This window comes from Myotis daubentonii, chromosome 10 (assembly GCF_963259705.1).
Source record: "Myotis daubentonii chromosome 10, mMyoDau2.1, whole genome shotgun sequence".
NCBI classification, from domain to species: domain Eukaryota; kingdom Metazoa; phylum Chordata; class Mammalia; order Chiroptera; family Vespertilionidae; genus Myotis; species Myotis daubentonii.
In genome coordinates, this window is record NC_081849.1 from 62,215,191 (window position 1) to 62,242,532 (window position 27,342).

Sequence of the window (27,342 nt, forward strand, 5' to 3'; positions counted from 1 at the left end):
ACCCATACATCTATAGCAATATACCCATGCACCCACTTCTGACAACAGCTCCCTTCTATAAAAAAACTTGCAGGATGGTTGAAACCACACCTCCCAAACCCTTCCCCAGCAGGGCCCCGCCCTTAAGGTTATCATCTGTCTTCTCTTGTCCAGTATTTCAGGTATTCTTCTGCCTTGTAAGGCCATTACATTTGCTATTTCCTACACCCAACATACTCTTCCTTCCAGATAAGGCTTCTTCCCTTCCCTTCAGATTTACTTAAATTTCACCTTCTTAGGGAAGACTTCAAAGATTGGTTTATTAAATTTTTATCCCCCCCTTATTTACCTAGTCTCCTTCCCTGCTTTTTCACCATCAACATACATGTAACACACACACACACACATGTGTTTAATTATGTTTATAGTCTCTTCACATGGCTCTTTGCTTCCAGACTGTTGCTAATGTTATCACTTTTTGTTGATATACTTTTAATAACCTGGCTTAAAGAACAAAAACCCTTCAGAGCCAGGGACCAACAAGAAATTGCTTTGTTCTTTGAATAGCCTATATTGGAAAGAAAAACTATGACAAACATTTTGTAGTTTTTTAATTAAGATATCTGAGGTGCTTCAATCCTATAGATCCCATCAATCTATTATACAGATCATAATAATCTAATTTTATATCTGCTTTGGGGGAAGAACAAAGGAGCTCATGCTCCTATACTAAAAAAATATGTTTTTTATTGTTGACAGTATTACAGATGTCCATCTTCTAAACCTTTTCATAAATATCACCTGACACATCAGCTAGATACCTCTTTGCTAAAACACCCTTCTCTTACATTATAGTACAGTCATTTCAGTGTGTTTCCTAGTAGAATGTGGACTTTGTGAAGACATGAACCATGTTATCTTTCCTTCAGCATGGTGCTTGATACTAAATACTCTCAATATTTACAATATGGCCAACAAAAATGGGAGAGTAAAACAAAGGTTTTTAAAGACTGAATAAGAGACAAGTATTTCATTTAGATATAAGCAAAAATGTTAGGAAAAGAAAGGACTGGCTCCCAAATCAATCCAGTTATATTTTCCCTTTGTAACACAATAAAGAGACAGTCCCATTTTCAAAGAAATTAACTTTTATTTGAAAGGAGACTACTCTTCCCCACACATATCCTCTAAGGACTCTAAACTATACAAGAGCCTGCTTAACCATTGTCCCATACCAAGATTTCTAACAGCAAAGTATACAATTGCTCTAAGTAATAAATAATAGTAAGGGTTGTCCTTCACTGATTAAGAGAATACTTAAACTTCAATAAGTACAACACAAAAAAAATCACACTATAAAGTTTGTAAGTCTTAACAGATGTAGTTTAAATAGAACATGTTTTATAGGAGCCCATAAGCTTTCCATCTCAAAGAAAAATGCCCTTTTTAAGGTTATAAATTTTCATTTTTTCAAAAGAAACGACTGTTTTATAGCTTCAAACTTTCTACACTCAACTATTTGACTGCTCCGTGACACCCCAGACAAACCTGACATGACTGAACTACTTTATGTGTTACTATCTTCTCCAAAAGAAAGTTAAAAAAGGAGTTTGTCACAAATGTAGATTTCTAATATAGTATCTAACAAAAAAGAAGCTTTAAAAAGATCATTTCTTTCCTTTTTTGATTAGCCAGAAGTTAATTTTCTATAAAAGCAAAAACAAAACAATAAACAAACCCAAAGCATAACACTGGGGGTTCCTTCCTTTTTTTTTTTTTACTCAAGATGTTTAACTACTCAAAATGACAATTAGAACTTTAAGAGTATAATAAAAGGAGTGTAAAACACCAATGCAATTGACAAAGTGTAGACGCTAAATAAACCAAAGATTTTTTTTCGGATTCCTTTTAAGTAGGAAGGATTAGAAGCTCAGGGAAATCCAGAATTAAACAACAAAAGAGAAAAAGAAAAAGATATCCTCAAATGTAATCATTCTCTTCATCAATAGCGTCCTGGAAGAGAGAGAGAAAAAAAGTTAAAATGACAATTATAGTTTGACTTGCATATAGTAACAGTCACCATATACCCTAATTTTCTAAAACTAACCATTAATTAGAAACAAAGCTGTAGAAGCTTTATTTCTTAATGCTGTAGAAGCACAGAGGACTTACTTGGGCTGTAGGAACGAGATCTTGATCGTGATCTGTATCGGCTATAGTAAGGAGAAGGTGATCTTCTTCTGTAGGAAACAAAAGATTACTTAGCATACACATGATCCACCGAAGCAAATGAAAATAAAAATTCCCATCATTCAAAATAATAATGGACCCAAGATGATAACTATTAAGTTCTCTGTGTGCCAATGATACTAAAACAGTAAGTATATGACACGACAAATTACTAGCAAACACAGGTAATTTATGTATGTATTCAGTTTTGAAAAAATAATTCTTTCCTACTTAAGAAAGGATCATATAAAATCTTTCCAATATTTTTCTTAATACATATCAAACATAAATCAAAAGCACCAAATAATACAACTATCATTTAATTTAGAAACTACAAGTTAAATATTACCTGTATCGGTAATCGTAGTCTTCATATCTGTCATAACCACGCTCATATCCTCTTTCATAGTAAGAATCTCGACGCCTGCCACCTCCTCCGCCTCCACCACCGCCTCCGCCTCCACCACCACCACCACCACCACCACTACTACAAAAAAAGGTAAACATTTGATATCAATGTGAACGATTATTTTCCAGTATCACTTAATACAAAATGGTACTTAAGTAAAATAAAATAGAGGAAGGAGGTGAGAAAAGGCAAAGAATAACCCTTTCATGCCAATTACCTCTATGTCTTAGTTGGCTGCCGCCCATGGTATTCTTGCCTTGGCTTCTTATTCATTACATAAATAACCAGGAAAGATTACACACAACTCTCCAAACTATAAACTGCTCTTCTATTAATGCCCTGCCCAAATCACCAGGATCTTTTCAACAAGGTGAAATGAACTATGCTGGAAAACAATACCAAAACACTAAGAAGTTGCCCAGTCAGTGTGGCTCAGTGGTTGAGTGTTGACCTGTGAACCAAGAGCTCACTAGTTTGATTCCCAGTCAGGGTACATGCCGGGTTACTGCTCGATCCCGTGGTGGGACATTCTGGAGGCAACCAATCAATGTTTCTCTCTCCTCCTTCATCTCTCTAAAAAAAAAAAAATTAAAAAAAAAAAGAATAGAAAGGGAATATTTTAAGAATGTATGATATTTTTCTAATATCTAACACTTTTTCTATCTGTAGAATACCAAGGGCCAGAAATGCAATTCAATAATTTTAATTTATCCTCCTGCGCGCACCCACACACACGCACGCAGTACACCTTTGAACTGCACCAGCCTACTTATACAGATTCCCCTCTCCCCCCACAATAAGTACCTGCACTGATCCATGGCATTTTACTTAGGGCACTTGAGTATCATGGATTTTAGTATCCATAGGGGTCCTAGAACCAATCCCTGGTAAATACTAAGAGAAAACTAAGTTTTCGGAGAGCTCAAAGTTCGATGTGGATTTTTGACTGCACAGGATTTGGTGCACCTAACCCCTTCATTGTTCAAGGGTCAACTGTATATATAAAAAATGATCCAAAGAATATATACAAATTAAATAAATTTCCATGTCAATTGTAGGGAAAATTTTATCGTTTGACTTATCAAAATTTTGTAGATACATCTGGTAGACTTCTGGCTAAAATAGTTTATCTTAGGAAACTTGAAATCTTACTGAGTTGGTCTGCCCATGTAGATGCCTGGTGTAGGTGTGTGTGCTCTCTTGGTGATAGAATAGTCCACACGAATTCTTCTGCCATCCAGCTCCATTCCATTTGCCCTTTCCATAGCCTTTAGAGAAAAGGCACAGTCAGTCATGCATAATTCACCAAGGAGAGACTATCAAAACTGTACTAAAGTTAACACTTTCCATTTGAAATTTCAAAAATTAAAATTCTCTAAACACTTCTTTTTTCAAACAACAGGGGGTATGATTTTACATATGAATCTCTGCTATATGCATGTCAATAGCATTGAGTTTTCTAATGTACACATGGACACTTGCAGGCCTGCGCTGAAAGACTGGGGCAGCTAGAGAGAAGGAACTACACAACTCAGGGGAGCTTGCATAACTCTGGGGATGTAGTGACTAATTACAGGCTGGGCAACTCAAAGCAGAAACTACAATTCAAGTGACAAGTTTAAACTAGTCAAGCTGTTCCTTAAGAACACACTGCCATCTAGTGTAGTGAACCACAAATAGAAAGGAACCTCTACCTCTCAGTAAGTGCTCCTGTCTTATACCTGCGTTTGTATTCCTTTTGACCTTCAACACTAATACCAATAAATACAATAATAATTCTATCATTTTAACAAATTTGCATGAAGTTCTTTGGAACTAACTAAAGTTGCCATTTTCATTTTATATTGCCCCGGAATAAACCTGGGGGTGGGGGTGGGGGAGAAGAATCAAGAGTACAAACAAGTTTCATATTTTAAAAAGTTTTAATTGTTCACACTCTTCAACATTTACTTCAGGTCAGATATCTTGAAATTTCTAAATGTACACCTTTATCCCTTGAGAACAGAAATAAGCTAAGTAGTCCCCCCCTGCCTCCATCTGCAGTTTCAGTTATCCACAGTCAAACTCGGGATGAAAATATTAAAATGGAAAATTGCCGAAATAATTCTTAAGTTTTAAAATTGTGCATGTCCCTTTCGGGATGTGAATTATCCCTGTCCAGCATATCCACATTATATAACCTACTCTACCCACCCCCACCCCCATTAGGCACTTACTGGCTGTCTGGGTTGTCAAATCAACTGTCATAATATCAGTGCTTGTGTTCAAGTAACCCTTATTTTACTGAATAATGCCCCAAAGCATAAGATAGCAATGCTGGCAATTCAAATATGCCTAAGGAAAGCTGTAAAAAGTGCTGCTTTGAAGTGAAAAGTTTGGTCCTGTCTGAGGTTTTAGGCATCCAATGGGGTCTTGGAACACCCCCCGTGGATGGATAAGGGGGGACTGCTATATGTAACAGTAAAACATACTGACAAAACATTAGAATGCCTGTTATATAAAGGACTTACAACCTGAAGCATTATTTTGTTATGACTTTTATAAGCACACCACCAATACTTTGGGACTGTTAGTTCTATGCTGTGGGTGGCTATCCTGTGCACTGTAGGATGCTTAATATTATCCCCGGCCTCTATCCACTAGATGCCAATAGCCTCTACTATTTTTAAGAGATATGCTAACATGTATTATGATTATGTTGTAATTAAGCACTGTTGATATATAGAGCAATAATCTATGTATCCAACTACTGACTGTCACATGTAAAATGGTACAAAGAAGAAATGCTAATACTTGTCATTTGTTAAAGTTTGAAAAAACCTTAACAATGAGCTTCTAATTCCTTAAAATGGAGTTTTCTAACTCAAGTCACTATAAACTTTTAGTATAGAGAAAGCAAGCCTACTGCTTCCTTTATAATCCAATACCTATTACATTAGAATAGTACTATTTCAAATCATCCTGTTAGGCAAATTAAGAATGGCACCAAACAAAAAATAAAAGGTACTAATAACTCTTTTAGTCTGACTGATGTATCTATGAACCAAGAGGTCATGGTTCCATTCTTGGTCTGGGCACATGCCCAGGTTGTGGTCTCCATCCCCAATAGGGGGTGTGGAGGCAGCCAGATCAATGGTTCTCTCTCATCATTGATGTTTCTACCCCTCTCCCTCTCCTTTCCTCTCTCTGAAATCAATAAAAACATTTTTAAAAAATACTAATTCTTTTAGTGTATTGTTTTTCAACTAGAGGCCCGGTCAACAGATTCATGCACCGGTGGGGTTCCTCAGCGTAGCCTGCTTTGATCGGGCTGAAACCCGCATCCAACATCCCCCGAAGAATGTAGTAGAGCGTGTAGTGGCAGGCGGTTGGGGAGGAGGCACTCCTGCTCATCCAGCTCCGACACATCCTGGTCAGCTGAGTGATGTTCCAACTGTAGGAGTGCACTTACTACCAGGGGGCAGCTCCTGCATTGAGTGTCTGCCCCCTGGTGGTCAATGCGCATCATAGCGACTGGTCCACCAGTTGACAGGTCACTTAGGCTTTTATATATATAGATTATACAACAGAGTAACATGAATATTAAGAGAATAGAAAAACAAAGCTGTGTATCTATACATGGGGAGCTAGACACAAAATTAAACAGATTAAACCTAAACATCATAATTCTAAAAAGTCAATTGTATCACCTGCTTTGAACATGAATAAAGCTTATTAAAAAGAAACACTTCACATTTTTCCATTAACTCAAACATACATCTCACTTTACAAGGCCGGATTTCAATAAGGATATACTATACTAGAAGTGAAACTGGCCACATTTATGGAACTGGGAGTCGATTAATCAACTTTTAATAGCAACTCAATACTATAATCATGTATATCAGAAAATGTTCAAAAGGACAATTATAAAAACAAAATTACCTCCTTTGAGTCATCTATTCTCTCAAAATAGACAAAAGCAAATCCTCGTGATCGTCCAGTTCGCTGATCATAAACCACATTGACACCACTCAATGGTCCATATCGAGAAAATACTTCACGAAGATCTCTCTCTGTTGTATACAAACTGAGGCCAAACACTCCAAGACAAGTGTTGGGATCTGGATTTGCCTGTTGAATAAAGATGTCGTTTAATTTTAAGCTCCAAATTAAAATAAATATTAAAACAGAAATACTATGCTTAGAACACCTTACCCAAAGACTATACTGTTTCAAGTGACTTGAAAATAATTTAAGAGGAAAATAAACCAATGAGTTATATCCTACAGTTTACAATAACACTCCTGCCTTCTTCTTCTTCTTCTTTTTTTAAAATATATTTTATTGATTTTTTTTACAGAGAGGAAGGGAGAGGGATAGAGAGCCAGGAACATCGATGAGAGAGAAACATCAATCAGCTGCCTCCTGCACACTCCCTACTGGGTATGTGCCCGCAACCAAGGTACATGCCCTTGACCGGAATCGAACCCGGGACCCTTCAGTCCACAGGCCGATGCTCTATCCACTGAGCCAAACTGGTTAGGGCAGGGGTGGGGAAACTTTTTGACTCGAGGGCCACAATGGGTTCTTAAACTGGACCGGAGGGCTGGAACAAAAGCATGGATGGAGTGTTTGTGTGAACTACTATAAATTCAAAGTAAACATCATTACATAAAAGGGTACGGTCTTTTTTTTTTTTTTAGTTTTATTCATTTCAAACGGGCCGGATCCGGCCTGCGGGCCGTAGTTTGCCCATGGCTGGGTTAGGGCAACACTCCTGCCTTCTGTGGAATAAACTTCAGGTTGTAGCCTGAAAAAAACAAAAACTCCACTCTGTAGCCCAGCAATTTTCAGAATGCATACTAAGAATTCATCCTTAGTTTAATGCCATATTTCTAGTTTATTCAAATGTTTTACATCCCTATAGATGAGTACTCAATCAGACTTTATCTGCAATTGCTGATTAGACTCCCCACTGCCCAATTTCATTCCTTAGTAGATGCACATGGCAGTCTGCAGTATCACATGGGAGAAGCACAGCATAGTAGTTAAGCACAGGAATACTAGTCAAGAGTTTGGTTGAAATCTGTACTCTGCCAGTTAGCCAAAAACAAAGCTCTATTGTCACATATTCAAGACTCAACTTATCCATAACATGGCAACTTGCCTCACAGATGTTAAGAATATTAACTGTATTAAAGAATTCTGCACAGTACTCATATTATGAGTGCTGGCTATTTCTATAGTTTTTGGTATTTATTTGCTGTCTACCCACTAACTGCCATAAAACTTTTAATTTCATTATTCTCAACTCAGATTATGCTTTCCATTTTAGTTTTGGAACATACCATTTCTCTCCAAATTTCATCTCTTTAAAACTACTCAAGAGTCAAGGAAAGAAAATATACTTAAATGTACATTAAATAATATCCATACCCTCAAGGATTCTTCTTAAGTACTACTTTTTTTTTAAATTAAAAAATATGTTTTTATTGATTTTCTTTAGAGAAGAGGTAGAGGGACGGTGAAATAGAAACATCAATGAGAAACATGGCCTCCTGCATGCCCCCTACTGGGGACTGAGTAACCAAGCTGGCATGTGCCCAGACTGGGAATTGAACCAGTGACCTCTTGGTTCATGGGTTGATACTCAACCACTGTGCAACACTGGCAGGCTTGAGTACTACTTTTTAAACCATGGTCTCACTCTCATAAAGCAAGATATTATGCTATGACTAAAAACATATTAAAGATAAAATAAGTTCATTAACTTTTATAAACCACATACCCTGCTGCCTGTATGTCTTCTCCGGTTGGACATTGGAGAATGACTTCGGCTCCTTCGACGCCGGTATTCTGGTGTATATGACCTACTTCGAGATCGTCTCCTATGAGAGTGAGAATGGGACCTGGATCGGCTGTAACGTCTATGAGAATGCCTCCTTGACCTCGACCTGGGAGAGAAATAAATGCAGGTAATACTTAAACAAATGGCTAATGCCAAGGACCTATATATATATCCCTGTTTATTCTCAGCTCCTTACTGAAGAAAGGGTAGTCTTCCTCTTGTTCTCTTAATCATTACAATCTCCTCCTTGTTCTCAGTCTATCCTTTCTCCATTCTCTCTTTTCACCTTACCTTATAAGCATTTTAAAGTTCTGCTTTCTTTTAAAAACAAAATAAAAAACAAACAAACAAAGCCAAACCGGTGTGGGTCAGTGGATAGAGCGTCAGCCTGCAGACTGAAGGGTCCCGGGTTCAATTCTGGTCAAGGGCATGTACCTTGGTTGCGGGCACATCCCCAATGGGAGGTGTGCAGGAGGCGGCTGGTAGATGTTTCTCTCTCATTGATGTTTCTAAATCTCTATCCCTCTCCCTTCCTCTCTGTAAAAAATCAATAAAAAATATATTAAAAAAACAAAAAACAACAAAAAGCCCAACTACCACTAGGAAGGAAATTCTGCAATATTCAACACAGATGAAATATGAGGGCATTATGCTAAATGAAACAAGTTACTCACAAGAAAACAAATACTGTATAACTCCATTTATATGAAGCATTTGGTAGTCATAGTAAAATGGTCATTGCCAGGGGACAGGAGGAGAGAATGGGAACTCATGGTTTAAGGGGTATAGTTTCCGTTTTACAACAGATAAAAAGAGTTATGGGGATGGATGGTGGTGATGGCTGCATAACAATATGAAATGTATATAACATCACTGAGCTGTACATTTTTATTTTTTTAAGGATATTTTTATTGATTTCAGAGAGGAAGGAAGAGGGAGCGAAACATCAATGATGAGAGAATCATTGATCGGCGGCCTCCTGCACACCCCCTACTGGTGATCGAGCTTGCAACCCGGGCATGTGCCCTTGACTGGAATGGAACCCAGGACCCTTCAGTCCGAAGGCCAATGCTCTATCCACTGAGCCAAACCAGCTAGTGCACTGCACTGTACATTTTAAAATGGTTATGGTTGTTACGTGTATTTTACCACAAAAGAGACAAAACAAACTATTAACACCACAATAAAATCCTTTGTTTTTTTTAAATATATTTTATTGATTTTTTTTCAGAGAGGAAGGGAGAGAGATAGTCAGAAACATCGATGAGAGAGAAACATCGACCAGCCGCCTCCTGCACATCCCCCACCGGGGATGTGCCCGCAACCCTGGTACATGCCCTTGACCGGAATCGAACCTGGGACCTTTCAGTCCGCAGGCCGACGCTCTATCCACTGAGCCAAACCGGTTTCGGCATAAAATCCTTTGTTGAATCACTTATTACCTCTTTAATATAGTACTATATTCTTCCTTTACTCTTAAGTATCATTTCCTTTCCAATCTTTCTTTAGCCGCTGCAATCTAGCATCTACTAAATTAACCTAAAGGCAATTCTAATCTAATGGTCTTCATTTCTTTAAGCTTTCAAGAGCTTCTCCATCTTTCCACTGCTGATTCCCTAGTTTGTTTCCTACTTTGTTGAGGAGGTAAGTGATAGGGACTCTTAATCACCCAGGGATTTCTCTCCCTCCCCTCCAGCTCCCTGCCACTACATCTGACCAGAATTCCACCCTGGACTTCAGTCAGAATCTTCAGGTAAAGAATGTAGATGGAATGTGAATCTTGAAAAAGCTTCTCAAATCATTTTGATAACCAGCCCAACAAACTTACATCAGCTTTCTCTGTACTAAATTACATGCCAAGACAATTATTTTGTTGTGCAAGTATTACTAAAATAAAATAAGAAAACTAATGCTCAAATGTCAAGCACATTTCAATCAACTGACATTTAATTTGTTGTAATAGCTAGCTAGTATCTGATAGATTGAGTTGAGATAATTCTACCTTATCTAAGTCTGTATCTAGAATGTATTATTCAATCCTAAACTCCATTACTAAGCAGTTTGAGAAAACTACTTCATAATTTTTGAATCATTAATAAAATGTCTATATAAAATGAGGTAAAAATAAGGGATTTTGGAAAAAACAAACACTACTTTGCCCTGAAAAACCCTAAAAAAGCATTTTAAGTATTATTTTAAACACACATACCTGGATTTTGATCTTGATCGAGAATGGGATTCAGAATGTTTGGAAACCCTTGATGGACTACGAGATCCTGACCTGCTCTCCGATTTTACGCGAGCAGGAGTTCCCATTGGAGATTTTGACTGAGAGCGAGACTCCTAACAAAGAAGACAGTATTACAAATGGCACTGGTCAAGTAGATGCCTAACACCTAACATTTAAAGTACCGTAATTATTTATATTGATTGCTCCTGAAAAAACAAATGGTTAGGCAACACCCTCCAGAAAAAATTTCAACTCATTAATAACCCATTGTTAATACTGCTAACTGTCCTCAATAATTCCCTACTTGAACCAGATCACCAATTCTCTATTAACTAAGTAATCATGCAAATTCATCTACAACTTGATCATACAGACACTGGAACATAAACCATACATTTACTTAACCTAGGACCCATTCATTCTTCCAGATTCTTTTAATTCTACTTCACTCTTGCTTTCTACTTCTCTTCATTCTTCATTGAGTTTTTCATTTTTCATACTTCGTGTATTCTTCCCCAATTCAAACAATTCAAAATAGCCTTAAAAAAATATTCAAGTGCTTCTATCTGACCAATCTTCTGTTCAATTTTTTCCCCCATTCAATTTTAATTTTCTGATCTTTAATACTTTTCATTAGCCTTCTTTTATCTTGATTTATCTTCCACATTCTTGGAAAAAACTCTTCAATTTCTTCACGAACATTAACCTTAATGGAAAAAGAACATTTAGTATATTTAAGCACGTGGGGATTATAAAACTCTGCTGGAGTTCAGAATGTTATCTACCAAATGGAAAGCCAGCAGGTAAAGTGCAAATAACTAGTTTATTTAAAAAACAATTTTATAATCTTTAAAACTGCTCAAAAGTCTAGTTTCTAAAAATTAGGGAATTCTGAATTTTTCTAAATGTTTTTACCATACTCTTCACCCTCCTCCCCTTTCATGTTTCATCCTAGTTCCTAAAATGTGAACAATTTTAATGTGAATACTTAATTCGAGCATAAATCTAACATGAACTATAATCCCCGACCTACATTTTCACTAATTTATAACCTGAAGAATAAGCTTTCACTAAGCCATGCAAAGCATCCTACCCTGAAATATTTGCACACACCTATCTAAACTCAAACACTGCAGGACACATGCTAAGGTTCAAAGGAGTAGAAAAAAATTAGTACAATTACTAACACCTCCCAATTTTGTTTGACCTATCTTTGCTTACTCCGACTTAACCAGGAAGATAAGTTCTGACAAGCATTCTGAAAAAAGTAAGGGGAAAAGCATGAAATTCTTAAAATTCCACCACCCCCCTTGTAAATTCCTAATATATGTATATTTGCACCTGTGGCATTTAAAAACTCTATATTACCCATTAAGTATCATATAGCACAAGAATTTATCACAAAATTATAACATGGTCTTTATTTTTTATCCCACCTCCTTTTGTTCATAGTTTTTGCAGGTTTTATGCAGCTATGCATTATTTATACTCCCCCTTCAATGACTATATCCTATACCAGAAAACTGGCTTCTGAAAAAGTTGAAATTAAAAACAACTACTTTCCAAATCAAACAATTTCAAACTAAAAGACTTCCTACCATGCAACCTGCTTACAACTTTTCCTTTACATTTAACTTAATGTCAAAAACTGTACTAATGCTGCTATGCATATTTATTTTTTCAGATGAAAACAAAACTGAATATATTTAGCTATCTACACAATATCTCACATACTCTCTAAATTTCTGGACAGAAGCCTGGAGCAGGAACAGCAATTTAGGCCGTTTGATTCTCTGAAACTGTAAAAGCAGCATATTCAGTACTTTAAAAAGGGGTGGGGGACACAAATAATTTGCTTGTAATTGCAGTCTCACAGACTGGCTCACTAACTACGCTGATTTAAGAATATCTTCCCCTCTCTCTTTTTGCTTTCCTGTCTATAAAACAAATCCTCTGGTATAACATTCATTTATACTACTGTAGAATAGTAGTAGGTGGAACAGTGCCTATGAACATCAGCACAGCCCTTGTTTATCAGAAGGCTTTGTGCTCTGTGACACCATAAAACTTTCCATTTTACTAGGACAGAAATAAAAATCCTATATATTAAAACAACAAATTTATTCTTAAATGTTTATGTGAAGCTTTCTAGTAAAGGATAAAAATGTTAAGGCACAAATATATGTGTATATTTCATTTTCAAATGTTCTCTCATCAGCATGACTAATGGTTGAAAATTATTCAGTGGTAATGAAAATTACCACTTCTTAGAAACTAACATAAATAAGGTAATCAGTAACATCTTAAATTTTAAATCCCAGTGCTGGCATAGCTCATTGGGAAAAATGCAATTTTCCTTTTATTTGCTAACAAAGTATTAAGACAGGTCAGTATCTTTTCAAAAGACATTAGCATATTTTTAAAGAAGACTTGCTTTTTATTATCCAGTGTTACAAATATCTAACTTCCTTTGTTGCCTATCCTTCAATTTTGTTTTAGCAGGGAACCTAAATCTGCATACATTTTTTCATAGAATCATTCAAGGTTAAAAAACAGTCCTCTTAACTCCCATTAACTCCTAGTTTCAAGGCTGTTACTATTGGTTTACTCTCCCCAAAACAATGTATAAACTCGAGACTTTAAAAAAATAAATCAATACTCATCAGTACACTTAACCTAAAAAATAAATTATAAGGAAAAAAAAAACACACAAAAAATGTAAACTATATAGAGAAAAAAATTAAAATAAAATACACCTTTAATTCTTCAAAATTTTTATAATACTAAAAAAGGCCTGTCCTAAGAACTAGTTGTTAATAGTCTTCACACACAGAAAAATGGTCATTATTAATATTTACCATTTTAAAGCAACTTATTTCTCCAATGCTAGTGCCAAATAAATGTCGTTTTCACTGAACTGTACATTAGAAACCAGGCTACAATGAGCCCTTTATGGACAAATGCTACATTTCCTTTTTTACCTTTGACTTGCAACCAAATCATATCACAAATTTTAATGTAAGTCTTAAATAGGCTTCCATTCCATCATAACCACTATAAATCAAAAGCCAAGCAAAAAGTCCTCACCGCACAACCTGCTCAAATAACGTGTTTGTTCTTTTAACTTGTTTACTATCAAGGTACCTCTGCTGGTAGCTGGACATAGCCTCCTCTCCCATCGCCCCAAAAAGGAAGAAGCTAACCATAAATATTAAGGAAGTTACGAGTATTCAATAAAGCCATCTAGGAGCCATCTTTCTTTTCTGTGTTAAAATACAATTGTATTTTACATATTGAAAATAACTGCAACAACCACATACTACTATTTTAATCAGGAAAATGGGTTATTCAATATATGCACACATTGCAGAACACAATTTCCACAGCAAGCAATAACTGCAGTGCTTTTTAAAAAAGCTGGTTTCATATTATAGGTGAAAAAATTTACACCAATAGATGCTTAATACTTAAACACATAATCCAATATAAATGCTACACTGTAACCCATACTACTGCTATGGCAAGGTAAACTCTATGCCAAGTAATAGTGGCAAGTTTACACAATTCAAATCTATATGACTAGAATGTAAACTTTTAAAATAAACTTTCTCAAAATATATTTCACCACTATTTTATGAAGGTGGGTATCTATTTCCATAGAAATACACTAGTGCATTTAGGTAAATTGTATGTCCAAGGGAGGGGGCGCTTAAATTACCCAAATAACTTATATTGTACTGCACCAAGAACCTCACTCTTTAGGACATATGAAAACCTGCTTTCACTCAATTCTTTCATTTCAGTCGACAGAAATAGCAGTTCTGTCTCCTTTCTCGAGTATGATAGGCTGCTTCTTTTACAGACTCCTAGGCTTATAAAAGTCCCTAACAACTATTAGAGCAATTCCTTAAAAAAACAAACAAAAACCCCTAAATTCTCACATTAGCTATTTTTAAATGATTTCCCTATCTTTAAGGTTATACCTATATGATGTATTCTGAATGAGGTTAGAGTGGTCTTTGTATCTGCAAAGACTCACAGATATTTTAAATGTGGCTCGTAAACCTGCCAGCTTATATGCCATCATCAATTAAATCCAAAAAGCTAGTGTACTAAGTGACAATTTCAAAGGCATAGAAAACAACTTTATAAGAACTAAAAAGGTTTCGGTATAATAAAGGCAGTAAACAGCAACTAAAAGCAGACTACTAAAATAAGAACCTGTCATAGTACTCTCTACTTATGTTCTCATTTTCTAATGTCATGAAGTACTTATGAATTTGAATAAGACTAGGGCCTTAGTTTCAAGGAAAAATAAACTTTTCCTTCTACTTCAGATGGGTCAGGCCTAGTCACATCTTTCGTGAAAATTATGAGACAATAAGGACTACACACAACTATACATGGCAGTAACTTAGAGGAGGGGAGGAAAAAACCACATTTCCTTTCATTATTCACCTCAACTTTCTTTCACAGGGTTTACTGATTCTTTTTCCCACTTGATCTTTGCCATTTTCTCACCTCCACTTGTCTTGCTAAATCTGTTATGACATAGGAACATTATCAGTATTAATTCAGCATGTAAACATATACCTTTTACAAAGGTTCCATGGTTAGTTATTTGATATCTAAGCACCCACTGATATTACAAAGAGTTTTCACACTGTCTGGCAAGTTCTACGAAATTATTATGCTAATTATTCATGGCTATTTCACACTTGTTATATCCTAGGTAAATAACTAGTTCATTTACAAAATCAAGTCCATAAGTTTATTTGTATTTTTAATGGAGCTCATTCATAAATATTTAAATCTCTTAATATTAGTTCAGGTCCCAAAACCGAACTAATTCTCTTTCAGAAATGGTACAAATATTAAGCAGCATCTATGACAAATCTGTAAAATTACAGTTATGCTCTGTGGCTACAATTAGTTGCATTGCTCCTTTAAAAAATGCTACCTTCTACTTATATTGAGCAAATTAGTACCCTTCAGTGAAAGAAATCTCAAATGTAAAAATCTGAGCATTAAAATTAGATGATCCCTGCCGGGTAGCTCAGTTGGTTATAGTGCTGTCCCAATAGGTTCAATCCCCAGTCAGGGCACATACAAGAATCAGCCAATGTATGCATAAATAAGTGGAACAACAAATTGATGTCTCTGTTTTTCTCCACCTCACTCTCAAATCGATTAATAATAATTAAAAAAAAAACAGATAACAATAGTACTTAATTTTAGGAAGAAAACCCAAGACAAATAAGACTGTATCAAGTTTAATACAACGCCTACTATAAGAAAGGAAGCTTTATCCTTTTCTAATAGGTTGATGTGATGAGAGAGGAAATTAAATTTCTGAAAAAACTGAACTGAAAGCTAAAGTGCGGACATTTTATCTATAAAATAGGAAATCAATTTTATTTACATTATTTTAAACTTTTATCAACAGAAAAGTAAAAAACCGAGTTTTAGGTTTTTTGTTGTTTATTTTTTATTTTTAAAAGGAGCCAGTCACCAAGCTGGCTTTTGAATGATGTAGTCACTGCCTCTATTATTGCAAATCAGGTTTCAGATAAGAAATAAATCTTCCCCTATTTCTGCTATTCAACAAAATATCAACAAATTTTAATTCCCAAATTGGTACAGATGAACTTGTGTTTTGCTCTTCATTTGTATTATTTAGTCAATCACACACACACACACACATATATATGTGTGTGTGTGTGTATATATGGAACCCTAGGAGTCTCTTAAGAAAATAGGAGTAAGCTCTAAAAAGGGGGGCAGGAATAAGTATTATTTTTCCTCTTTAAATGTACTTTAAAGCATAGACAATTGTGGAATTATAAGATGGGCTTCCACACAATAATCATTAACCTCTATTAAAAACATCAGGGCCATTGTATGAGAATATAATTGAACTCAATATTTTTCTAAGTTTCATTAAAAAAAATCTAGGGGAAGAGAGGAATAAAAATAAGTGAAATAAGAAAAGCTTAATTTCCATTCTCCTTAATTTCTCTAAAGGACATTAAGATTTCTTGAGATGGAAATCCCACTTTTAGTTGAAGCTGTGTGAAACACACAACTCATTCTTTTTTTTTTCTTCTTTTTTTTTCTCTCATTCTTTTTAAGACCCACAAAGCCATAGCTCAAGTGCCAACTCCCAGCTCCAAAAGACATTTTCACTGAAAATACTTCTGTTAACGTGATATACATGTCCCAAGCAAATTGTTTTAAAGAACCTATTTTATGAGCACCACTATTCTCTTGGAGCCCTTAAAAATGTCTCATTCTTAACATCCCACTGATGTCCTGTTTAGACCAAATTTTTCATAATTTCCTTCCTAAAATATATTTTTTAAAATACATTTTTAAAAATTGATTTCAGAGAGGAAAGGAGAGGGGGAGAGAGAGAGAGAAACATCAATGATGAGAGAGAATCATTGATGGGCTGCCTTTGAATGTCTCCTTCGAGTGCCCTGACCAGGAATTGAAAGGTGACCTCCTGGTTCATAGGTCCATGCTCAACCACTGAGCAACTCCAGCCAGGCCTAAAATACTTAAACTGTGCCCTGCTGCTCTTCCTGTACCAGTCTCTTTGTTCTTTGCTAAAATCTCTTTCATTATGCCACTCCCAGAATTAATAATCCATAGATGGCTCCTCACTGCATACTGGATTAAATCCAAATTCATAAATTTGGAATTCAAAACCCTCCATTATCTGACTGCATATATTTAGTCCATCTATCACCTGTCACTATTCCAGCAATCTATTCACTCACTGTCACATCTATACCATCAATATTCATTTCCCTTACCAAAAGATCCAAAGTAAGTTCCATATAGTAGGTAGAGCTCTCAGAACCGCTCGGCACCATTTTCTGAATTCCTTATTAATTCTATCACACAGCACTTGCTTATGTACTTCACCCAGATTTGAGCTGTCAGTCAACCCAAATAAGACTTCAAGCCCCCCGACCCCCAAACATCTGTTTTTATTGTAAGCATGTTTTTATAGTAAAAAGGCAGCAGCAGATTCTCAACAGTTTCACCTCAGGCAGAAGGGAATTTTGGTTAGCTAAGTCTTAGGGTTACTCATAACTAAATTGAGTCAATTATATTTTCTTTCCTAAAGTTCTTTTACTCCAGTACTTTAAAATGAAAGAGACATTAATCCATAATGGAAAATTAAGCTCCTGTAACTGTGTTTAGCAAAATCCACTAATGGCTCAGAGGCCCTGAAGTACATGCACTCTTTAAAAAAAAAAAAGTAAACAACATAGTGTTGTATGAGCAAATAACTGGGATTTGTACATCTCAGATTCCTGGCTGCATGGTCTTCTGGGTTTCAGTATTTTATTTTAAAAATATATTTTTATTGAATTTCAGAGAGAAGGGGAGAGGGAGTAAGAAACATCAATGATGAGAGAGAATCATTGATAGGTTGCCTCCTGCAAGCTCTCCTACTGGGGATGGAGCCTGCAACCCAGGCATGTGCCTACACCTGGAATGAATGGTGGACTCCTGGTTCATAGCAATGGTCAACCACTGAGCAACAGTGGCCGGACTGGGCCTCATTTTTTAATTTCTAAAATGATCAGAGTACTGCAGCCCTTAAATGAGAAGTAAATGACAAAGCATGTCAACATTTTTGGGGGAGTGGGTATAGATTCTAAAATTCTATCAAAATACAAACCCTTAGTATTATCCCTGTTTTTTAAAATGTGTTCTGAACTCTCTAGAAAGTTGCCCTCGAATTTTAAGTATCTTCTCAGTAAGATGGGGGTAAATATGTGCTGTTTATTCTGTAGATAAAGCAAATGAAATCTAAATACTGACCTATCAGTTTTCTCTAACTTATTTTAGTAAAAAAAGTTTGAAATATAACAATTACTTAAACATCTTGAAATCCTTTTTTGAGCCTTTGTAAATTTAGATACAAAGACAAGAAAACAATTGTATTCTATAAAAACTGCTGGTTGTGGTTAGATAATCATTGTACTTTAAAAACCAAAAGCACGAGTGAATTGCTTTAAGAAAATGTAAATCCTCAGAAAAGCTTCTGGCATTCTTCTAATTCCTTAACCAATTACAAATAAAACAATGCCCTCAAACTACGTTAAAAAAAAAAAAAAGTAACACATGAGCATGGACTTATTCAGAGTTCACGCATACTAAAATACTTGGGTATCATGAAAAAGTATTTCCTATGACCACAAACACCACAAGTGTAAACACTCTTTTTCTATTAAAACAAATTAATGCCTACATACATTTTAGATTAAAATTGGGTGGGAATCTTACATATATTACATATATAAGGTGGGAAAGGCGACAAGTATGTTAAACTAAGAACTTAAGGGAAACAAGATTCCAAATAGCAAGTCCTCTTCCCCACAAACCAAATCAAAACAAACATTAAAAGAATTTTTTGTGTGCCAAATAATCAAAGAAAAGATTAATGGATAGAATTATTTCCAATAACTACCTAATTAATAGCTTACAACTACCACCAAATGACTTTTAAAGTTTGCTGGGACAAGCCAATACCCCATCCTAAAAAATGAGCACTTCACTCATTGATATAGATCCTCCAGATTAGATTTGTAAACATTCAATCTTATAGGAATTAAAAAGTCTTTTTGTTTATAATCTACTTAAGTCTCCTTCCTTAAAAAGAACAAAAGCCTGATGTAACTGTCCGGTTCCAGGTGTTGATAGTATGAGCTTCTAAAAGACAAACTTCAATCCGGCCAGCACACACCTGCAGTGTTTTCACGCGTTTCCCCTAGTGACCGCGATACCAACACAACAGAGGAAGCACGTTGCCCGGGGGGTTGTGTTTTCAGGGTTTCACACTCACTCGCTCCCACCAATTTCCACCTCGAATGGAAACACAACGCAAGCCCCGACAAACGTGCTAGTACACTTAAGCTTAGAATAACATCTCTCCGCGACGTTTATACTCATCGACCCAGGAGAAGCTTCGCGCCCCCTTTGCTGATGGAGGACAGTATACACCGACTCGCTATTTTAAAAACACCGAGCCATGAAATCCTTTCAGTTATGTAAGATTAGGACACAAGATTCCCCCCCCCCCCCGCCACACACACTTTTTTGTTTGTTTGTTTTACCCTAAAAACCTGCAAAAGGAGTGGTCAATTTTTAGATGAAAGGTCACAGGAAGAGAAAAAGCATTAGAAGCTGAGATATAACGAAGAGGGGGAAAAACAACAGCCCAACATCAAGGAATCAGAAAAAAATAAATAAGGCGTTACAGCATTTCCACACTCATTTCGGAAGGCGAGGCGAGGCGAGGCGAGAAGGGGCATTGAGGGGGAAGGGGGCTCCCGGCGTAGCTCTCCCCGCACGGCTCTCGCCTTAAGGACGCTTAAGGGTCGTTGCGGTCGTTGACTAACCACTTCCTGGGGCTCGTCCCACCTTCCACCTCAAGGCTTTCGCCTTTAGAGACGCAGCGCCGCCGGTCCCAGCAGAGCCGCGGCCGCCCACTGCAACAGAGAGCCAAGGAGACACAGGCCCCAGCGCGGGGGTCCTGCCCGGACGGCAGCCCCGCGCACGTTCGACCCCGAGACCCTCGGCGATGCTCGGGGTCGCCAGAGAGGCCACCGCGGGAAGCACCTACCACACTGTCCGGCCGGCCGGGACCGCCCCGCCGGCTCCGCCCGCCCCACCGCCACGGGGACCCGCACCTCGGGGGGTGGCGAGAAGGGAGGGCGCGCTGCCGGGGGACATCGGACCCAGGGGTCCGGGTCTCACTCGGTCTCCCCCAAAAAAGGGGCACGGGGCTGCCCGTGGTGTTTGGGGCACGAGTGGAACCCAGAAGCCATCTTGGGAGGTGAGGAAGCAACCGCGCCGGCTCCCGAGGCTGCGCCCCGCGCGCGGACTCCCGCAAAACTCCCTGCGACCGCGTCTCCCCGGTGAAACCCCGAGCATCGGGCCGTCGCCGAAGACGGCTCCCGCGGCTTTGTACTCACTCTGCCCTCGAAGTTGTTCTCCTCTACATCACTCATGTCGGCCAGGCGCTCCCCAGAACTAAGTAAGAGACAAGTTTCGCCTTGAGGACCGGAGACCTAACTAACCCGCTGACCGGAGCGTGGGGAGAAGGGAAGAGTCGGCGACAACGGCCGCCCCACTCCACTCCCACTCGGTCGCAGGTTCCTACAAGATGGCGCCGGCGCCGCCGGAAACCTTCTGGCCGTCCCAGTGCGCAGCGTAAGGGGGCGGGTCACGTCGTGACGTCACGACGCCCCGCCCCCAGCACGGCTCCCTTGCCCGCGGGCCCAGCGGGGGGCTGGCGTGTGCTCCGAATCCGGGCGCGTTGGAACCTGGTTCCCTGCCCCGACCTCCAAACTTCAGAACCCGTTCTAATGCGTCCGTCCTTTTGAAGGTTTTCAGGCATCGGGTGAGCTTTTACTGGCCGTAGCACTTTTACATGTTTTCCAAGCGGATTCTGATGGCACAGAACAAACTGGGAGCGTGTATAATTAGTTAATAGGCTTTTATTTTGGGGTGTTTTCAGCACTATTACCTTTCTTCAACATTTGTGCATTGTACTAAACAATCGAAGAAAAGATTAATGGATAGCAGAATTCCTTCCAATAACTACCTAATAGCTTACAACTACCGTCAAATGACTTTTAAAAGTTTGCTAGGACAAGCACTACTAAAAATGAGCAATTTACTCATATCTATCCTTCAGATTGTATTTTTAAAAATCCAATCTTAAAGAAATTAAAAATAGTCTTTTTGTTTATAATCTATTTAAATCTCTTTCCTCAAAAAAGAACAAAAGCCTGATTTAACTGTGTGGTTCCAGGTGTTTATATTGAGAGAGAGAGAGAGAGAGAGAGAAACACTGACTTGTTGTTCCACCCACTTATGCATTCATTGGTTGCTTCATGTATGTGCCTTGTAAAGTGATGGAACCCACAACCTTGGCACATTGGGTCGAAGTTTCAACCAAACAAGCTACCTGGCCAGGGCCCCTACTAAATTTTGTTTTAAATATTTCCTTACAGCTTCATAACCAAGATCTCCCAAATTTATATGCTTGATTCCCAATCATGGTAATAATTTCTTGTGACTGAGCTTTATTTGTATTTTGCAGTTTTTGAGATTAATTTCCTTATAAAAATGTTTTTCCCATAACACTTTTTGACATGGACCTTCAACAACAGTTCTATGTTAGGAAATTTAACTAAACATTATTAAGATTGCTACCCCTTGGCAGATTTCAAGATTTCAAAACCTCTATTGATAAAGCTAAACATATAACATTTGCCTTTAACAAAAGCTGTTGAACTTTATGGGGGAAATCAGGCTGATATGATTTAAACCTCCTAACACTATTAAAGGAGGCAACCAGACATGATACACCTCTTCATATGATGCATAGTAACTACACAGCACCTTCTATGAAGTATTGTGATCCTCCAGATTGAACTCAAAGCTCATTAAGCCTTACTTAGATATAACCAACAGTTAACAGGTAATACAGGGCGTAGAGAAATAAGTTTAAAAACATACACCAAGAGAAAGTAATTAACTTCCACCGGACAAATATCACCAACAGATGAAATAAAACCCAGGGTACAGGGGAGAAGTATTACAAGAAACCACTTTTCTTGTGTCATATTAAACTGATACTGAAAGCACTTTCAGAGGAAAAGTCAAGTGCCCCCTCTCACTCTCTCTCTCTCTGGAGCATACCTCCCTAGTCTTCTCTCAAGGGGCATACCTTTCCTTTCTCTCCTAAGCAACAGGGGCCCTTCTTTTGCCTCTAACTTGTTTCCTGAGCCCATGCAGCCCAGCTGGCTCACTTTTTCTGCCTCTGTGACTTTCTAAATAAACTTCTGTTTGTATTTGAAAAAAAAAAAAAAGGTAAAAACTGTTATAACTTTATAATAAATACCTAACATCTCAGAGACAGTAGTTTGAGGGACAATAATTATTTAAATGGACAAGTTCTATTTTTCCTCTTCATTTTGCAATCATTTTGAGCTTATTAAAAAAAAGGTTTTAAAATAGTACAAAGAAATTTCTTCACCCTGCTCCCCCAAGTATTAATGTCTTACATTTTAACAGCATAATCATCAAGAACAGAAAACTGACACACTAGTAACTAATCTGCAGACTTTATTAAAATTTCATAAATTGTTCTACTAATGTCCCTTTTCTGGGCTAGGATCCAATCCAGGATTACACATTGCATTTAATTGTTGTCTCTCTTTAATCTGGATAGTTCCTCAGTTATTGTCTTTCATCTCCAGTCTTTGTCTTTTATGGCCTTGAAACTTTTGAAGAGTACTGGCCAGTTGTTTTGTAGACATATTTAATTTGGGTTTGTCAAATGTTTCTCCTGATTAAATTCAGGTTATGAACTTTGGCAAGAATGTCACAGAAGTGATGTATTCTTCTCACTGCATCTTATCTGAAGGTACATAATGTAACTGTGTAGTACTAGGGATCATCTCCCTGGATAGCTTGCCGACTGGGCAGGGACATGTAGACTTCTCCTGGCTTCTTGAGTCAGGTCCACAATAGAATTTGAATGAGACATGATTTATCATTATGGGGCAGGGGTATGTATACAGGGGGAGGGCCAGCCTTTTGTGTTCCAGGATAGTTGGTAGCCTTTATTTTTTAAAAAATATATTTTTATAGATTTCAGAGACGAAGGGAGACAGAGAGAGAGAGAGAGAGAGAGAGACAGAGAGAGAGAAACATCAATGATGAGAGAGAATCATTGATTGACTGCCTCCTGCATGATTAGGAATTGAGCCCACAACCCAGGCATGTGCCCTGACCAGGAATCGAACTGTGATCTCCTGGTTCATAGGTGGATGCTCAACCACTGAGCCAATGTGGCCAAGCAGGTAGTCTTTAGAAAATACCAGTGGGGAATTAATCAAAATGATTGCAAAATAAGAGGAAAAATAGAACTTGTCCATTTAAATAATTACTAGAGGCCCGGTGCATGAATTCGCACACGGGTGGGGTCCGGCTGGTGGCCCGCACCAGGCCAATGGGGCCAGGCCAGCTGGGGGAGGGGCCATGGGAGGTTGACTGGCCGGCCCGCCACCTGGTCGAACTCCTGTTCAAGAGGACAATTTGCATATTAGCCTTTTATTATATAGATTGTCCTTAAAACTACTGTCTCTGAGATGTTAAATATGTATTGTAAAGTTATAACAGGCTACCCTGTTTGGGGTCTAGATTAACATTTTGGCTCAGCCTAACTGAGGCTTGTGGTGTTTTGGAGGAAATTAGCACAAATTAGCTGATCACTAGGAAGAACTGTGGGATAGATGGTGACAGGGGCTTTAGGTCTGACCCTGTGTGGGACAGATCCAACATCATTTACTTGCAAGGCTTGGGCTGCTGCTGTTGTAAATGTTTCCCTCCACGTCCAGTGTGATTCAGGGTTCAGGATCTGGAAAAGGAGCCACACACAAATGAAAGAGAAGAGAGAAGAGGTAATTTGGAAATAATGGGGGGCCAGGCAGGTAGGTCCAACTCAAGGGGAAGGACTTCCACTGGTGCTCAGGCCTCACCAAGCTTTTATTGGTATGAGATACACCCATAGCCCTTAGGTAGGGAGGTTCCAGTGACATACAGACTATTTTATCAATAAGGATTTACATGACTATCTTATCAATAAGGATTTACATAAGTAAAGGTGGGGAGGTTGCTTCAGCTACCATTATCTGGATTAACAGAGGTGGTGCACAGCTCTGACCTTTGCTAGGGCTTCAAAGGTCACCAGCCTTCCAGGTTCTCTGTTTACACCTCTCTGCTAGTGAAGACAATAAGTGGTTTCCCACATGCTGTCTTGGAGGTTTGTATGAATATAGTTGTGTCAGATCTGGCCCACTTGATTGAGGTGTGGAGTAGGGTCATGGCATACAAGGGGGAGGGACTTATGGATAAGATATGGCGAGGTGTGGAGGCGGCAATTTCCCGTGTGGAGGAGGTGCTGGCCGTTGTGATGGGAATGACTGGAGGAATAGAGACTATCATGGATGAGATGGGTAGAAAACAAGTTGTAATCTAGTTCAGTGAGCAGTGATCACAGCACCAAGAGGGCCCTAACCATGGGCTAAGCAGTTGTTGCAGAGAAATGCTGTATTGTGGCCAGTGTGGTTAGAATATGTTGTTTGGCTTGCCCTAAAGGTGAAATGTTACCAGGGGGACTTACTCAGAGTTTAGCAAGGTTTTGAGGCAAGCAGTTAGTGATTTCAGAAGAATAGTATGCTATGGGTTTTCAGGGTCAATTAACTGGAGGCATTTTTGCAACTCAACTCTGAGGTTAATAGTCACCATGGTCATTTCCCTCCTGGTGTTGAGGTCATCTGAGAGGGGAAAGTCTCAATGTCCAGTTTCAACATACAGTGAAGTTGAGGGCACATTGCCTTCCTCATCTTTCTCTTGGGTGTGGCCTCGCCATCTGAGGTAGAGCCATCTCCAGTGGTGAGCTCTCTTTTGGGTTGGTGCCATGTCGTCTGAAGTGTTGGTGTGCTCAGGGTAGTGGGGGCCAGTCCAGGGAAGGGTGCTTTTCCGGGTGGAGATCCAGGAAGGGTAGGGCTGGCTGGTGTCAGGTTCTGAGAATAGAGGCTAGATGCCTGGCTCAGGGTGGACCTACAAGGATGGGCTCTACTGCTAATTGAGCAAATCTCAGTGAGCTCCATCCGATCCTCAGGGATGCACCTTGCAAAGGAGCGTGCAATATCACCACTGAGCTTTGTGGGGACTCTGTCCACAATTTGTACAGATTCTAAGTACATTGATTGGCTAATTATAGGGACGTTTTTGTGGACAGCAGTTTTACAATCCAGAGATCACCATTAAAACTACAGTAAGTTCATTAGGGCACAAACCTGCCAGTCAGATGAATGTGATTTTGGCTCTATTGGGAGGGCCGTTCTGCCTGGGATATAATTTGAGGCATGGTACAAGAAGGGAGCAATTCACTTAAGCATCACTTCCATTGATACCATTTAATGCAGAGGGAGGTGAGCTCTGGGTCAGAATATATACCTGGTGGCCTTTTAAAAGGTTATGCATTTTTTTTTTGGAGGGGGGCGTGTCTTTGGAAATACAGCTAGTTGTGCCTTTTTCATGGTGGTGAACAGTAAGCTCAGAGCCAGTGTTAAACGCTGAAGCAGTCACTCAGCCCCTTTTTTCCCTCCTGCTCTACAAGGTTTTTAAAAAATATTTTAAATCTCCAGACATAACATTTTCATGTTTCAGTTTCTAACTCTCTATTATCCCTCCACTTATTTGACTTTCTGAGTTGTTACCGGAAAGATTTCCAATGGATGTATGTTCCTGGCAGCCAGTATGTGGCTGTTTCATTTCCCAAGGTGTCCCAACCGAACTCTCTAGGGCCAGGGTCAGCTTCCACTAGCACAATGGTGTCAGGACCATTGAGGATGACCCCCTAGAGCCCTGAGAGTGTAGAGCAATGCTTTGGCATGTTGGCATGCCTGGCTGAGCAGTGGGCAAGGCTGCTGCTATGGGTGTGTTATATCTAGTGAGGAGCTTGCTAACTTCCTCTGGTGTTAGGGCACTTAGGTGTTCGGGCCCTTTTTATCAGGTCATTAAATCTTCTGCTTTCATGTGCCAGGGGTGAGACCCACAATATCCCATAGGGTCAAGGGCCGAGGTGTGACGATAGCCACGTATGCAGTGACAGAAGGACCACTGCCTTTGTAAGGAGTCATAACTGAGTGAGGGTGCCCCTGTAGTACTGGTTAGGACTCAGAGTCATGGTGCCACCCACAAACACGGGTCAAGGCAGGGGAGACTCCTCATCCTTCTGAAGGCTCTGCCCCACACCATGGGAGCCCACACGTGGGTGGGGGTTGCCATCGATGCAATGGAACCTTGTGAAAGTCTTAGCCAATTCTCCTAACTCTTGGGTGTGTGCTTAGACACAGGAAATATACTCAAAGTCTAACACCATTTAAACTACAGTGGGTCCCAACGTGGATACCCTGGGAGGTCACTCTCCCCGGGCTCTGCCCAGGTGGTGTAGGGGAGCATAGGGTTCTGCCCCATGATGTACAGTCCCTTTCCACAACGTTGGAGAGAAAGCTGGGCCTTGAGTCTGCGCCTGCATATTCCTACAACTTCTCAGAGTCCTGTGGACAATGACTGAGGAGACAAACCATGCAGGAAACATCTAGTAAAAAAAAAAAAAAAGTGTTAAAAAAAAAATAATCTACAGTGGGGCCTTGACTTACGAGTGTCCTGACTAACAAGTTTTTCGAGATACAAGCGGTCTCTCGGCAGATTTTTTGCTTTGAGTTGTGAGGTAAAATTCAGGTTACGAGCCAACTTCAGGTACCCCACTGCTAGCTGGCCCAGCGAACGTCACAGTGAACACCACAACATCAGCCACGCATCACGTGTCTCACTCGTTCACTTTAAGATTTGACATATGAGTAATTTGAGTTACGAGCTCCGTCATGGAATGAATTAAACTCGTAAGTGAAGGTCCCACTGTATTTCAAAGTGTTACGTATTTATTTGATGGAGCGAATGGGATGCACCTGAAATTCTGCCTCTGCCACTTCTCTGCATTAGTATGTTGCTCAGTTATTTGGGAGCCTGGTAGATCTTAATGCCATGACTCACTTGGAT

The 27,342-nt window shown here is 38.9% G+C and overlaps 1 protein-coding gene and 1 non-coding gene across 7 annotated transcripts; one reads left to right on the forward strand and one right to left on the reverse strand.

The window, feature by feature from the left end:
• Window positions 1-1,109: 1,109 nt before the first annotated feature.
• TRA2A (transformer 2 alpha homolog) lies at window positions 1,110-20,859 on the reverse strand. 6 transcript variants are annotated; one of them, XM_059712568.1, is made up of 9 exons: window positions 20,673-20,855; window positions 15,136-15,218; window positions 11,305-11,383; window positions 10,657-10,790; window positions 8,388-8,553; window positions 6,542-6,730; window positions 2,558-3,885; window positions 2,152-2,219; window positions 1,110-1,992 (listed from the first exon to the last, which is right to left on the reverse strand). In XM_059712568.1, exons 4-7 carry the CDS (start codon window positions 10,761-10,763, stop codon window positions 3,766-3,768), a joined length of 582 nt encoding a protein of 193 aa, XP_059568551.1. In that variant the 5' UTR covers window positions 10,764-10,790; window positions 11,305-11,383; window positions 15,136-15,218; window positions 20,673-20,855; the 3' UTR covers window positions 1,110-1,992; window positions 2,152-2,219; window positions 2,558-3,765. The 6 variants fall into 6 exon arrangements, with proteins under 6 accessions (XP_059568551.1, XP_059568548.1, XP_059568550.1 ...); XM_059712565.1 differs by having other exon boundaries at window positions 11,072-11,383; XM_059712567.1 differs by lacking the exon at window positions 15,136-15,218 and having other exon boundaries at window positions 20,673-20,827.
• A 5,820-nt stretch (window positions 20,860-26,679) lies between these two features.
• LOC132211586 (small nucleolar RNA SNORA73 family) lies at window positions 26,680-26,883 on the forward strand. The gene has a single exon (XR_009447494.1). It is a non-coding gene; the product is annotated as a small nucleolar RNA SNORA73 family (small nucleolar RNA).
• The last annotated feature ends 459 nt before the right edge of the window (window positions 26,884-27,342 follow it).